The sequence below is a fragment of the Odocoileus virginianus genome, chromosome 3 (genome assembly GCF_023699985.2).
Source record: "Odocoileus virginianus isolate 20LAN1187 ecotype Illinois chromosome 3, Ovbor_1.2, whole genome shotgun sequence".
In the NCBI taxonomy this organism is placed as follows: Eukaryota; Metazoa; Chordata; class Mammalia; order Artiodactyla; family Cervidae; genus Odocoileus; species Odocoileus virginianus.
The window spans coordinates 66,352,737-66,367,290 of record NC_069676.1 but is presented as its reverse complement, the minus strand read 5'-3'; the positions used below and the strand labels follow the sequence as shown (position 1 = coordinate 66,367,290).

The 14,554-nt window shown below is 36.2% G+C and overlaps 1 protein-coding gene across 6 annotated transcripts in view; it reads left to right on the top strand.

The window, feature by feature from the left end:
• RNF145 (ring finger protein 145) overlaps positions 1-14,554 on the top strand; it is a 59,920-nt gene that overhangs the window by 43,054 nt on the left and 2,312 nt on the right. For all 6 annotated transcript variants that reach the window (XM_070465723.1, XM_070465722.1, XM_020903304.2 and 3 more), the window contains 4 exons: positions 1,243-1,383; positions 4,044-4,226; positions 11,445-11,592; positions 12,452-12,808. In XM_070465723.1, the coding sequence (XP_070321824.1) occupies positions 1,243-1,383; positions 4,044-4,226; positions 11,445-11,592; positions 12,452-12,808 (829 nt within the window). The remainder of the gene's footprint in view (positions 1-1,242; positions 1,384-4,043; positions 4,227-11,444; positions 11,593-12,451; positions 12,809-14,554) is intronic.

Below are 14,554 nucleotides of genomic sequence, written 5' to 3'. Positions count from 1 at the left end.
ATGGGAATGAAGTAAAATTTTTAGTGTTATTTTTAGTCATGATCCTCATATTTTTAAATTACTGGGCAATTTGTTGAAATATGTTACATAATGATTTTTCTGAGAAAACTATCAAACATTGCAGAAATTAGATTTATAAGAATGCCATAAAATTGTTTATTCTTTAGCTGTGAGCTATCATGATCAGCTCCTAATGGAAAAACCAAAAAAATTTGTTTTTCTGCATCATAATGCACACTGATCTACATGAAATTAGATGTTTTCACATAAAAAGTAACTTTAAAAGCAGTTGTGTAAATGTAGCAGAGGCAAGGAGCTGTATAGTGAAGGGCAGATACTGATTTGCCTGAATGAATTCCTCATCAGTGCAAATGAAATTCATCACTGAAATTTTAAAACTTGAGATACTGTGCTTTGAACCTTTTTTATTAGTTGCTTTGTAAATGCTAAATCCAAATTAATGGTACATTAATTTGTTACATATATTTGCAAAATACTTGTTAAATTATTTTCTAATGTGTTCAATGAAAGTATTGAACGTATTTCTATAAAACATGAAAGTATTTTCAAGGTTTAGTGTAAGTCCAGTTCTCCTTATTAAAAATTGACATTAAAATTATTTTTAATTGGTCTTAGGCTGTCTTCTTGGACATAACTTTTGAAGTAACCCAGAAAAAGAATGCATTTACCTAAACATGAGTTCAGGTGTAAAGCGCCAGTACTGTGGAAGCCACTGTTGGAGTGGGGTTGGCAGCCGCAGTGTGGACAGGCCTGTAACAGGATGATCCAAGAGGGCGTTTCGATGAGTAACCACATGAGCAGTACCGCCTGATCAGCTTGAACAGCCAAAGCTTTTCAGAAGGAAAAGTGGGCAACCGTACGCGTTTCCTTTGAATATTATCAGTATGTTAGTTATCTATTTCTTAAGCTTTCAACAAGGTTTAGGCCCTTCAAGTTTTACTACCTTTGGAGGAGATGATAGATAAATAAAAATAAAAGACTGTTTCAGATTTGGTGCTATGTACTAAATATTTGCCAAAGAGAAAATGAGGTTAGGATAATAATGAGAATGGATTTAAATTATTTTAACAGAGTGGTTAGGTGATCTCATCTCAGATTTTGGGTGTTTTCATTGAGGGTCAGATCAAACGTTGTGGTTATTTAAAGGCCTAAGATGTTTAAACTTTAGGGAAACAATTTTTATCTGTCAATATCCCCCCCCCCCCCCCTTTTTTTTTCTAGTATTGCTGAATGCTGCAGCACTCCTTACTCACTTTTGGGTTTGGTCTTCACGGTTTCTTTTGTTGCCTTGGGTGTTCTGACACTCTGCAAGTTTTACTTGCAGGGTTACCGAGCTTTCATGAATGATCCTGCCATGAATCGGTAAGTTCTTTGCTCTGAACAGCTCTAGAAATTTAAATCTTATCTAACTTAAAGAAATAATGATGAATTTCTTTGTTGATAAATTTTAGAGGAAATGGAATTTTGAGGACTTTTTTGGGGGGAAAATGGTTGTTATATTTGGGTTAACATGCTATAAAAAAAAACCCTAAATTTCTGTGTATAAAAATTGTATTTTTATTGTATGTACATAACATGTATATTAGATACTTTCCTTTCTTAGATTTATTTAAGAGATTTTTGGTAGCTTTTTCCCATTCTGAATTTGTGTCACTGCTAAAATCAGGTTTCTATATTGGATAGTCCCTTAAAGATTTTTTTTTTATGTTTGAACATAATTTTTATATCAATTGAAGTTTCAAAAGACACATTAATGAGGATGCAGAATAGTTATTCCATTTGTTATTAAATCACTGAGATCAGGTAATAGGAAACTATCTTTAGAATTTGTCACGACTCCTGTTATCTTAATTAATATAGAGGTTTCCTGATTTTATTTATTTAAGTTTACATAACCTCTTGAAGTATTTAAATCTTTATGGTGTATTTCAGAAGTAGTGGATGCTGAGTACCTTGTAAATTGAGAGGATATTTTTATTTTGTTGTATATTAGTTTTTTGATGACAGAAAAGAAAAAAACCCATGCTCCGTAATTTTCCTGCCAGTCCCAGCTAATAGCTTTATAATGGAAAGAGGGGCTGGGAACAAGAAAGAAAAATAATTCTTGTTTAAGTTCACAGAATTCATACCATTCAAAGAGCACTAAAGGGAAAGTGACAACTTTCTCCTCCTACTTCTCATTTCCTCTCCACAAAGATAAGAGCTATAAGTGGTTATTTTAAAAATTTTTTATAGGGAAAAGTATATATATATTTTTTTTCTTTTCCACATACTATACACATTGTTCTATACTTTAGTTTGTCACTCAGTATGGGTTAGATAGGTTTTCTATATTTTGTTTTTATGTCAATACATTCAGATACATCTCATTCTTTTTGATGAATGCATATTATTACAAAAATAATGTATCTCTCTTTTTTTTGCTATTTAAATAATGCTACTATCAGTATCTTTGTTCATGTCTCTTTCTTAAAACCCTTACATAGGAAAATTTTAAACCAAAAAAGTTGAGAAAATAGTAAAGTGAACCCTCATGTAGGTACCTAGCACCCATCTCCAGTGATGTGGCCAGGGTCATGTGCTGTGTATCCCATCCATTTCACCTGTTTTTTCCCATAACCTAACTGCATTTGTTTGGAGCAAATTCCAAATACAGTATTATTTTACCTCTGAATCTTTTAGAAAAAAAATGTAACTACAATAGAACATTTATTTCTAATAGAAGAATTCCTTGACATCAAATACCCAGTTGGTGTTTGTATTTCCTTGAATTATCTGCCTGAATTTAAAAAAACATATTGTTTGCTCAACTCAGGATCCAAATAAGGCCCATATTGCAAAGGTTGGGTGTGCCTCTCAAGTTTCTTTCAATATTTAGGTCCCTGTTATCTCTATATTTTTTCCCTTTAATTTTATTTGTTGAAGACATCAGATTGTTTGTCCTACTTAATTTTTCAGTCTGGATTTTACTGATCATATCCCCATAACACATAACATGTTCCATTATTCACTTTTTCATATCTGTATATCCTAAAAATCTTTATATATCTTAATTTTTGTACTACATCCATAGGGTAAATTACTAGTAAGATTACTGAATTGAAGGGTATGTACATTTTAAGTTTATTAGCAGATTCTTCTCCAGAAATGTTTTACCTATTTACATCTCCACATTAGTCTGCTCATTTTTTTTTACATAGCTTGTCAGTACTTTGATATTAAACTTTGAAATATTTGCTAATTTGTGAATTTGAAAACTGTACCTGTCCTCTGCTCATTTCTCATTTATTTGCCAGATCCTTTAGAATTCAAGTCATTAGGATAAAAATGTCCTAGGACTTTGTATATATATTCCATAAGGAAATTGAATTTCAAAAAAAAGTATTTGTATTTATGTCTCTGGTTCTTATGGACTTCTTGAAGAGACATTTCCTACCCAAAAATTATAGACATTCACCTAATGGTTCTATATTTTATAATCAGGAGATAGTTCACAATATGCGTGCTAAGTTGCTTCAGTCGTGTCCGACTGTTTGTGATCCTCTGGGCTATAGCTGGCCAGAGTCTTTGGAGTGGACTGTCACTTCCTCCTCCAGGTGATCTTCCTGACCCAGGGATGGAACCTGTGTCTCTTAACGTCTTCTGCATTGGCAGGAACCGTTAGCACCACCTGGGAAGCCCAGTTCATAATATAAGTGTATATAATTCAGTGGCTAGGGGTACAGTGGCTAAGAATGGTAGGGGTATCTGGCTCATTAGCAAAGCCTGGTTAGAGCACTTTTACTTATCTTAGACATTGCTTTAGTTCTCCTCACTGTATGCTGAAATTATAGCTATTATGTTTTGCATATATAATGCTACATTATGATTGTATATTACTACATTGACATTAATATTCTGATCAGGTGTTTTGTCTAAGAATAGAGCAGAAATATGTAACAATAGTCTAAGCCTTTGGATGATTTTCTCTCAAAATTAAATGTGATTCTGATTACTGTTTGTTTTTCTGAACGCTTTTCCAGGGGCATGACAGAAGGAGTTACGCTGTTAATCCTGGCGGTGCAGACTGGTCTGATAGAACTGCAAGTTGTTCACCGGGCATTCCTGCTCAGTATTATCCTTTTCATTGTTGTAGCTTCTATTCTCCAGTCTATGTTAGAGATTGCAGATCCTATTGTTTTGGCACTGGGAGCATCTAGAGACAAGTAAGAAACTTCCTAAAAGACATTTTTGTTGTATTCTTTACATGAGTTCATTGCCTGAAGATTTAGATATTGTTTAGATACAGAAGATAATATGAATAATTGGTATTAGCTTATTAACAACTTTACATTTTTAGTTTTTATATGTGTTTGACTTTTCTGTTGTTTTTCCTTCAACATCACATTAAAGGCCAAGTAATTTACAAATCAGCTTTTCTTCTTCAGAGAAATGTAATACTTTTTTATATATATCCAGTTTTGAAATAAAGAATATAGAGCATAAAATTTAGTCCAGTAAATGTAACCAATAATATACAGTTTTATTCTGTGTAGTACTAAAGGAGAGGAAACATTGAGAAACTACAAACGAAGAAGAGAAAAATAAAGGTTGTCAGGCATTAATGAAATTTCTACAGTCTTACCTGATGGCTTGTTTGCAGCTAACTGAGGTTATAATGGGGATTCTTGATACCTTTGGGACCAACTGGATTCAAATTCATTCATCTCATATTAAAAATATTTTCTTAATGAATAAAAGCCAATTATGATTTGGCTCTTTAAGATACCATTTTGGCTTATGGTAATTTATATAAGGACATACTATAAGGAATTGCTTAAGTTCAGTGCCACTATTTTTTTCCAGCATCCTTCTGTACATTCTGATTATTGATTATTGAAATATCTGATTTAATTTCTTCTTTGGTGGTACATTTATGAGTAAGGGAGCAGGTAGCCTTGGGGGAGATAGAATTTTGACAGAAGAGTTTGAAAACACTCCAGATTAGCATTTTAATTATGGTTAATTCATATCCCATATTGTCAAACATTCTGAAAACTTTCTCAAGTGGTAAAATTGCTGAAAGAGTCAATTTAATTTAAATAAACTCTTGGATATGTTTCAGATAATTTTAATCATTATAGTTATTTGAGATTTGGTTTTGAGGTTTAGAATTTCTCAATAGAAGCTTTTAAGATGTTGAATTCAATGGTGAACTCAGTTAAATAGTCATTTAAATTGTTTTGACCAAAGTTCAATTACTCTTTTGTCATCTCTGGCAGTATCCTTTAGTATTATTAATTGTGCTACTTAGAAGACTAATACAATACTATAGAAAGTTTGGGAAAGGAAAAAAGATCATAATTTCAGTGCTATAAGGATCAGTAAATCCAGTTCTGGGTCTTTCCAGGGTGCTGAACTAGTGTCGTTACTGGCTTCTTCCTCCGAGATCAAATGCAGAGGAAATTTAGAGGGAAAGGAGCAAGACTGAGAAGCCCTGTGTGTGGGTGTGGAGTGGTAATTTTGGATGGGTGTCACTGTGACTCTTGCATATAGCAGCATTATTAGTCTGAGGCAAGTGAGGCTCCTGGCTGTGAGAGGATGAGATGGGAATGAACAGTTGGGTTCTCTTCTTCTTTCCCACGACTTAAATGGCAGTACTTGTTTCTTTTTTTTTTTAAACAAATGAAATGGAAAAGTTGTGAGAAAAATATAACTTACCAGAGCTGATTCAAGAATTGAAAAGCTTGCCTAGTTCTGTAACTGTTACAGAAATGGAAACAAAAGGTAAACATCCTGACCCAGGTGGCTTTACAGGCGAGGCAAATGCTACCAGAAATCCAAGGAGCAGATATCCATGCTTTAAACAGACTTCCAAATCATAGAAAGAACCTTCCACCCAGCCCTTCCCCTTCTTTGAAGCCAGTATAAATCCATATTGAAATCAAAACAGACAACTCAAGAAAGGTAAAGTTTATTTCACTCAAAATAGGAGATACTATGAAGTTTTTATAATAATTGACTCGGGTACAGACAACTTGACCGATGGAATGGAGCCCCCAAGCAAGTACATATATGTTTGGACCTTTGGTGCATGACAGAGGGGCATGTCAGGTGATTAGGGCAGGTGGTCATGTAATGTAGCTGGAAAAAAATGATTTCTATTTGGAAAAGGATGGAATTGGATTCCTATCTCATAGCCGTAAACAAAAGAATCAGCTACAAAATTTTAAAGGCTTAAATGTCAAAATAAAAAATTAAATCTGCATAGAGTAGTATATTTTAGACCTTCAAGGAGAAAAAAAATTTGTTAAACTGATGGAGCTGGTTGTGAAAAGACCGACTAAAATGACTATGATTATGAAAGAAAAGTGATAAATCTAATTCTTAAAATTAATAACATTTTGTAAACCTAAAGGTAACTTAAATTAAACTTGATAGTTACAAACTGGGAGAAGATATTTATAGTATTCACACTTGCCCAAGAATTAGTATCTAGAATATATAAACAGCTCAGATCAGTGAGTGAAGTGGCTAAAATACACCATCAGGCTTTTAGTGAAAGAGCAAACAATGAATATGAAGAGAGGTTCAGTGTCTTTAGTGGTCAAAGAAATGTGAATCAAGACCTCTCAGAGTTACTGTTTTGAACCCATGGAAGTGGCAATGAATAAATAATAGAAAGGAAAAAAGAAAGGGAGAGGGACTTCCCGGTGGTCCAGTGTTTAAGACCCTGCGCTACCAATGCACGAAGCATGGGTTCAATCCCTGGTCAGGGAACTAGATCCCATATGCTGCAACTAAGACACAGAGCAGCCAATAAATGAATAAACCGTTAAAAAATTAAAAAGAAGAGGGGGGAGAGAGAGAGAAGGTCAGCTGATACCTAAGCTAGAAGAAAACGTAGGTCCCAGGATATGCTAGATTTCTGGTGGGAATGTAAATCAGTGTAATCACTTTGGAAAACTAGCATTTTCTCCTATGTACATACTCAAGACATTCTTGCACATGTTCAGGAGGGACATGCAGAAAAATGTTCATAGCACAATTTCACAATAGCAGAAACCTGGGAGCAAATCATACACTAATCAGACAGGAAAGGGGGTGAATCAATGTGATAATAGCTACAGTGGAATATTAAAAGCATTAGTGACACATTAAACATTATGAATGATTCATAGCAGTATATAAATAAGTCAAGAAAGATGACAATATAGAATGTCATTTTTATGTTAGAAACAGAATTTTAAAAGACACTCTTTAGGGATACATGTGGATGAAGCGGCACATGTGAAGGAAGCAATCAAGTGAGTGAAGAGCACAGGGTTCATGAAATGGTTTCATTGGGTGAAGGGAGGCAGGTCCTAGAATAGTCCAGCTGCCTCATGCGTAGAGTAGATTATGGCCCAGGCCCTCTCTTTTTTACAGAGAGATGAGTTCATGAATGCTTGTTACAGTTTCAGTTCAGTTCAGTTGCTTAGTTGTGTCCGACTTCTTGCGACCTCGTGGACTGCAGCATGCCAGGCTTCCCTGTCCATCACCAACTCCCAGAGCTTGCTAAAACTCATATCCGTTGAGTCAGTAATGCCATCTAACCATCTCATCCTCTGTCGTCCCCTTCTCCTCCTGCCCTCAATCTTTCCCAGAATCAGGGTCTTTTCCAGTGAGTCAGTTCTTCACATCAGGTGGCTGAAGTATTGGAGTTTCAGCTTCAGCATCAGTTCTTCAGGTGTAAATACTTAAGCTGTAAATACTTAGGGTATAAATGCCTTTTGAAGTTTAGGTATTTAAAATTGCTGGTTGGATTATTATTAAAACAAATGAAAAGAGGGAGTTGCACAGACCAATAAAGATAGTGCATTCTGAATCGAAGATTATGATTAATTCAGTTAACTGCACTGGGGATTAAAAAAGGGAAATGAAGAATGTCCTAATTCTGAAGAACAATTAAAAGGTAATACTGAAACACTGCTTGTCTCTGTTACAAAGCAGGTAATTATTAAGGGGACATCCTCACATGTCTTTGGCATTGGTTGGACTAGAGGTAATTTCCAGTGTTTAACTTAAAAAGGTGCCTCAGATAGTTTTAGCTGTAGATATAATTGTTACTTTTATCTGTAAATTTGATTACAGTTTTTATCATGGAATTTTACAAGTATAGTCTGTTGTATTCAAATTATATAGCAAATTTTTAAATGATCAACATTTAAATGAAATGGATTGAGGTGAATTAAAAAAATTATTTTTTACCGTGTAAGTACTTAGCCTGTTAATGGAACAAATTTCCAGTATCACTTTATTCTATACTTTTTATTTTTAACTTTAAATTAGATTTTTGTTTAATTGTAACTGAAATAAGGATATATATGTATATAATGTTTGAGTGTATCTAAAACAAATTATAGGTTAAATTATAGGTTAAAACTATTGGCATAATTTTGTATTTTTCTATGTACATGTATAAATATATGCAAATATATACCTACATTGCTTCCCTGGTGGCTCAGACGGTAAAGCGTCTGCCTGCAATGCGGGAGACCCGGGTTCTATCCCTGGGTTGGGAAGATCCCCTGGAGAAGGAAATTGTAACCCACTCCAGTACTCTTGCCTGGAAAATCCCATGGATGGAGGAGCCTGGTAGGCTACAGTCCATGGGGTTGCAAAGATTCGGACACAGCTGAGCAACTTCACATCATATACCTACATGATGTAAGTGGATCATAGCTAGCTTGATTTTAAAAAATATGCTTAAAGTTTTCAGGCAAATTGCCCTATTATAGCTATTGTTACAATAGCTATTGTTAAAATAATTCCTTTCTGCTTTTTTTTTTTTTTTAAATAAAAGTTTGGAATCTTAAAGCAGAGCTACAGTGGCAGTTTAAGTTTGTCCCTTAACGTCTCATAAGAAAAATGTTTGACAGGAAAAGCCGTAAAACACTTTCCAAAGTACCTAGCTTTAATTTTTACCACAATGATAATTTACTTTCTTCTAATTAGAATTGCTGATTGTGGACAGTCACACACACAACAGCATTTACCTTTGTGTGGTTTCTTTTCCTCCCCCGCCCCATGTTATAATAAAGGTAGGGAGGATGATTTATGCTACTTCTCTGTCTCCCTTGCAGTAGTTCCAGTGGATTTGAGAACATATCACAGAAAGTGAAAGTGAAGTCGCTCAGTCGTGTCTGACTCTTTGCGGCCCTGTGGACTGTAGCCTATCAGGCTCCTCCGTCCATGGGATTCTCCAGGCAAGAATACTGGAGTGGGTTGCCATTTCCTTCTCCAGGGGATCTTCCCGACCCAGGGGTCGAACCTGGGTCTCCCGCATTGCAGACAGACGCTTTAACCTCTGAGCCACCAGGGAAGCCCATATCACAGATGCTGATATTTAATTAAAACAGCATAATTTTGTTGTAGCCATGAACTTTAAATTATTTTGGTTGAAATTCATGTTTTCTTATAATGTTTTTAAATAATCTGGGTTTGTTTTATAGGAAATCATTAAATGATTTAAGTCTCAGTGTTCAGTTTACATAGATTATAATTGAGTTTTGTTTTTAAGAGAGGGGACAGCTGTCTGGGGCTCATGCTGATTTCTAGATTTGTGATCCTTATGTTACACAATTACTCCAACTTTGGCTTTTATTTGCCCAGTAAATGGAATTATCTAGCATCTTTTTAAATCCCTTGTTGGAGTAATAAGTCATTCCATCATCAGATAGCTTATAAATTGAATATATTGGGTTGGCCAGAAAGTTTATGTTCAGATTTTTCCATAATGGCATGGAAAAACTGGGCTGAACTTTCTGGCCAACCCAATATAAAGTAAGCAGTAAATTTGTAGGAGGTGAAAATCATACCTTTCTTTTCTTTTTTTTTGCATAAATAGAGTTTTTCAAAGTTCTGCTTAAGGTAATTGTTGTGGGAGGGTTGTGTCATTTTTCTTTTAGAAATTAATATGCAATCTGTATTAAATTTGGAATATATTTGAGGAATTATCTATTAGAATATTACAGTGTATGAAGATGTAAACAAAAGAAAAGATTATGTTCCTTTTTTTGTGGTAATCAGGGGGCTCCTACTGTGTATTCCACTATTGATAGTAAGGAGGGTTCAAATGGAACCAAAAGCTGAAATCGTGTGTTAAAAGCATAACATTATATGTGTAACTATTCTTGCGTGTAATAGTTATGGTTAGCTTTTGTCCTGGTTACATCATAGTGCTTTGCACTTGAGTGGATAGATGGGTAGGTAAGAAAAGTTAGTAATAGATGGAAAGTAATTTCAGAAATTTCAAGCAGAAATAATTTTCAAGTTTTATTTGGCACTTACTTCAAACATGCCTTTGTGCTCAGGAGCTGGAGTTATCATATTTTTCAAGCAGTTTAAATTTGGACAGTAAGACTTTTTTTTTTTAATGTGCATACATATATAAAAATATATTTACTTAAATAATATAAAGTAAAAATATAAAGGTATTTAGATGTATATGATATATATAAAATGTATTATATATAAATATATTTTGAAAGAAACTGCTTCAGTTCATTGTATGATTCTTTGGTACAGGTGTTAAGAATTCTTAGAGGGTAGGTAATTCCTGGGGAAAAATTACATTACCTGTATAAATACATTTGTTTAGCTTGAACTAGTTTAAAGGGTTTAGAAAACAAGATGGGATGGAGGCATTTCTGGTGGGATATTTGAGACTGCTTGTGTTTTTCTGGGAAGACAATTAGCCATCGTTGCTTATAGTGAAGGACAGATGTTGGTGAGTTTGAGCCAAAAAATTGGGAGTGGAGGCCCTCAGATGCTTGGAGTTTAGAAAGTTTAGGAAGTTTAGAGACAGTATTGACCGTATTATGCTAGTTGAGCTTTAGGATGATTAATCTTTTTAGGAATAGGGGCAGGAAGGGAGGATGATCCGCTAGTAGGTCTTAGATTTCCATGGTTCCTAGTTTTTCCTCATCTTCAGCACACATGAGGGGTAATATGCCTGCTCATTGAGGGCCATTCCTTTCAGTAACACTGCACTTACGGTCACACAGATGGCCGCAGAGATTTTCATCAAGGGTGTTGCAGGTGAGGAGAGAATGTCCTGACTTAACAAAGCAAATTACTGTCAAACTTGTTAAGGTTTAATGCTGTGAAAGCCTGAAATTGCTAGGAGTGAGAATGAGACTGAAAGCAAACTATCGAGGGAAAAAAAAAAAAGAATTGGTAATACTTGGCAATTGACTGAGTGCCCCAAGTTAAGGGAAAAGAAATCAGTCATGTTCTTTGAAGTACGACGCCTTGGACATGACTTGCACTGAAATCTAGCCCTGTGGCTGGCATGGAGAAAGGTGTGTGGTAAAATGTTGTGAAATTGAAGCATGGCACAAGACCTGTGGGTTGTCCTGCTAGGTGACAGACACGTTAAAAGAATACTTTTCTTTCCTTAGGAGTTTATGGAAACACTTCCGTGCGGTGAGCCTTTGTTTATTTTTACTGGTATTCCCTGCTTATATGGCTTACATGATTTGCCAGTTTTTCCACATGGATTTTTGGCTTCTTATCATTATTTCTAGCAGCATTCTCACCTCTCTTCAGGTAAGTCCATGATTAATGAACTTTGTATAATAAATAACTTTCTTATTTTTCCTTCTGGAAAAGGAATTGCAAACTTTTTCAAGATTAACAATTATAAGTGGCCTTTTTAGGTGATTCCTTCCCATGCTCTTTACTAGAGGTTATTGAAGTACTAGGCCAATCTGCGTCACTGTAATGACATAGACATTATGTCGCATGACATAATGTCATGAAAACCTTAAATAGATAAGTGACTATAAAATATTAGAAGATTTTAGTGCTTGTTTGGAACACACTTTTAAGTAAATGCCTATTTGAAAATATCCATTATTTCATAATATATATAAATATATGATATCTGTGTATGTTACACAGATATGATATACATAGATATGATATACACAGACATGTACTTTACACACACATATATACACACAAACTATTACCATGGAATGGAGAAGCTTATTGTAACTTGCAGGTGGAACTTGGTTGCCTAATCAGTAACAAATAATGCAGCACAGATGATACAGATTTATTCATTGCTCCTGGTAGAAGTAAAGGTTCTTCGAAAGTTGAGGAACAGGCGTGAATAATGGGATTAGGAAAATTCAGATAGAATTTTGAGGGCTTGGGGAGCAGGGGAAAGGATAAGTCAGAGAATACTGATTACTAATTAGAATCATCTTTAAGAAAGTTAACTCAGGGTCCTTTTCAGTATCAAAGATCTGCATTACTGAGATCACCCACATTTTAATTACACCACTGTCTCCTCTGCACATCAAATCTAACATCCTAAAGGTATTACTAATATGTTATTGTTTAAAGTCTGTGAAAAACTTTTTGTAGTGATTATATATGCATACCTTTTTTTTTTTTTCAGGTTCTGGGAACACTTTTTATTTATGTCTTATTTATGGTCGAGGAATTCAGAAAAGAGCCAGTAGAAAACATGGACGATGTCATCTACTACGTGAATGGCACTTACCGCCTGCTGGAGTTTCTCGTGGCCCTGTGCGTGGTGGCCTATGGTGTCTCAGAGACCATCTTTGGAGAATGGACAGTGATGGGCTCAATGATCATCTTCATCCATTCCTACTATAATGTGTGGCTTCGGGCCCAGCTGGGGTGGAAGAGCTTCCTGCTCCGCAGGGACGCTGTGAATAAGATTAAATCATTACCCATCGCTACGAAGGAGCAGCTGGAGAAGCACAATGATATCTGTGCCATCTGTTATCAGGTAACTCTTGCAGTAAGAAGCCATTTGGGTGGGCCATACCATGTACCCTATGGGACTTTAACCACATTATCCAAATTCAAGTTACATTTCCTGGGTGAAAAATAGTGGGCCTCAGAAATTATTAAAGATCTGATAAAATATTTCCAGTTTATTTCTAAAGTAAGTTTTAAATTTGGTCCCTCAAGTTCTAATGTACTGTTATTTTCAACATTATTGCTCACCCATAAATAAAGGAAAAACAGGTTAGGTGTATTTTATATTTACTCCTGAATATATATAAATATATATAGTATCTACACACGCACACATATATATGTACTGTCAAATATATACTATCAATCAGGAGTCAGCAACTTCTGAAAAGTGGTGTGCCAAGATTCTGACTCTTTCCCTTCTGGTATTTCCAGGGTGGGGAATAAATGTTCATTCATACAATTAGTGTAGGTGGAGAGAGTAGTGCTTCTCTGTAGTTGAGGGGTGTCTGAGATGAGTGCAGGCTCTGTGTGGAAGCACAGAGGGGGCAGGAGATGCAGTAGAGGCAGCCAGTCGGTGTACATTACAGGTGGCCTCCCCGACATCTTTGGCACAAGAACCCTCCATAGAGGATGGACTGTCTTCTATCAAGAATTGAAAGATAGTATTTAAATCAGCTTGGGGACAACGACAATAACATACAACAGGCCTAGACTTGAGTCGGCAGTCACCTGTGCAGGAGGGTGATGGCAGCTTCTCAAGTTAAACTGTATGTAGGAAATATGGGCAGAAATCCCGGGTGACAACACAAGCTATTTCTCTGTAGTCAGTCTGAAAAAAGAGTGCCGGCGATGGAAGGAAACTGTAGATGGTATCAGGGGCTTCCCTCAAGGCTCAGATGGTGAGTAACCCGCCTGCAGTGCAGGGGACCTGGGCTCGATCCCTGGGTTGAGAAGATCCCCTGGAGGAGGGCATGGCAGCCCACTCCAGTATTCTTGCCTGGAGAATCCCATGGACAGAGGAGCCTGCTGGGCTACAGTAAATGGGGTCGCAAAGAGGTGGACACGACTGAGCAACTAACGGTGTCAGTGAGTGTACAGGGGAGGACTTGCTCCAGGCTGCTTTATAGTGTAGATGTTATGTGCCTGTGTGTTAAGACTGTCAGGAAGAGGAATTTTTCCCAATAGTAAAATTCAGCTGTCACTTTTTGTTACTAGAGCATACTTGGGGTACTAGCAGAATATTTTCCAGGTTGGTTTTGCATTTGAGGGGATTGAGGAGCAGTGTAGATTCCCCCCCAGATTAAGTGGCCATTGTCTTTGTTCTGGCTTCTTTGTGCTCTAAGCTTTGTAGGACGCAGGATGAAGCATGGCAGAGACAGATTTGGGGCACACCGGCTTCAGCAGCCGATGTCCTAAGTTTACTGTCTCTGGGACTCAAGAGTCCTCTTTTTGTGTTTCCCGTTGTCACATCACTTTTTTTGAGGTGCCTGGACTACCTGCTGACACCACACAGAAAACAAAACTCGAATCGCTTACCTTCCCAGCTGGCTGCTCTTCCTTGGATGGCTTTCTGCTTAAAAGTCCGCTCCCAGGTGTTACTGGTTCTTGGCAAGGAATTTCTGCGATAGCCACAACTCCCATGTTTGGGGACTTTAGACAAAATTAATGGTCAATTCACCAAATGTGTGTCGTTATAATTTAAACTAAATATCCTCAGCCTTCCCTCCCCAGATATATCTTACACAGGGACTATTAGTGCAAAGTATACCAC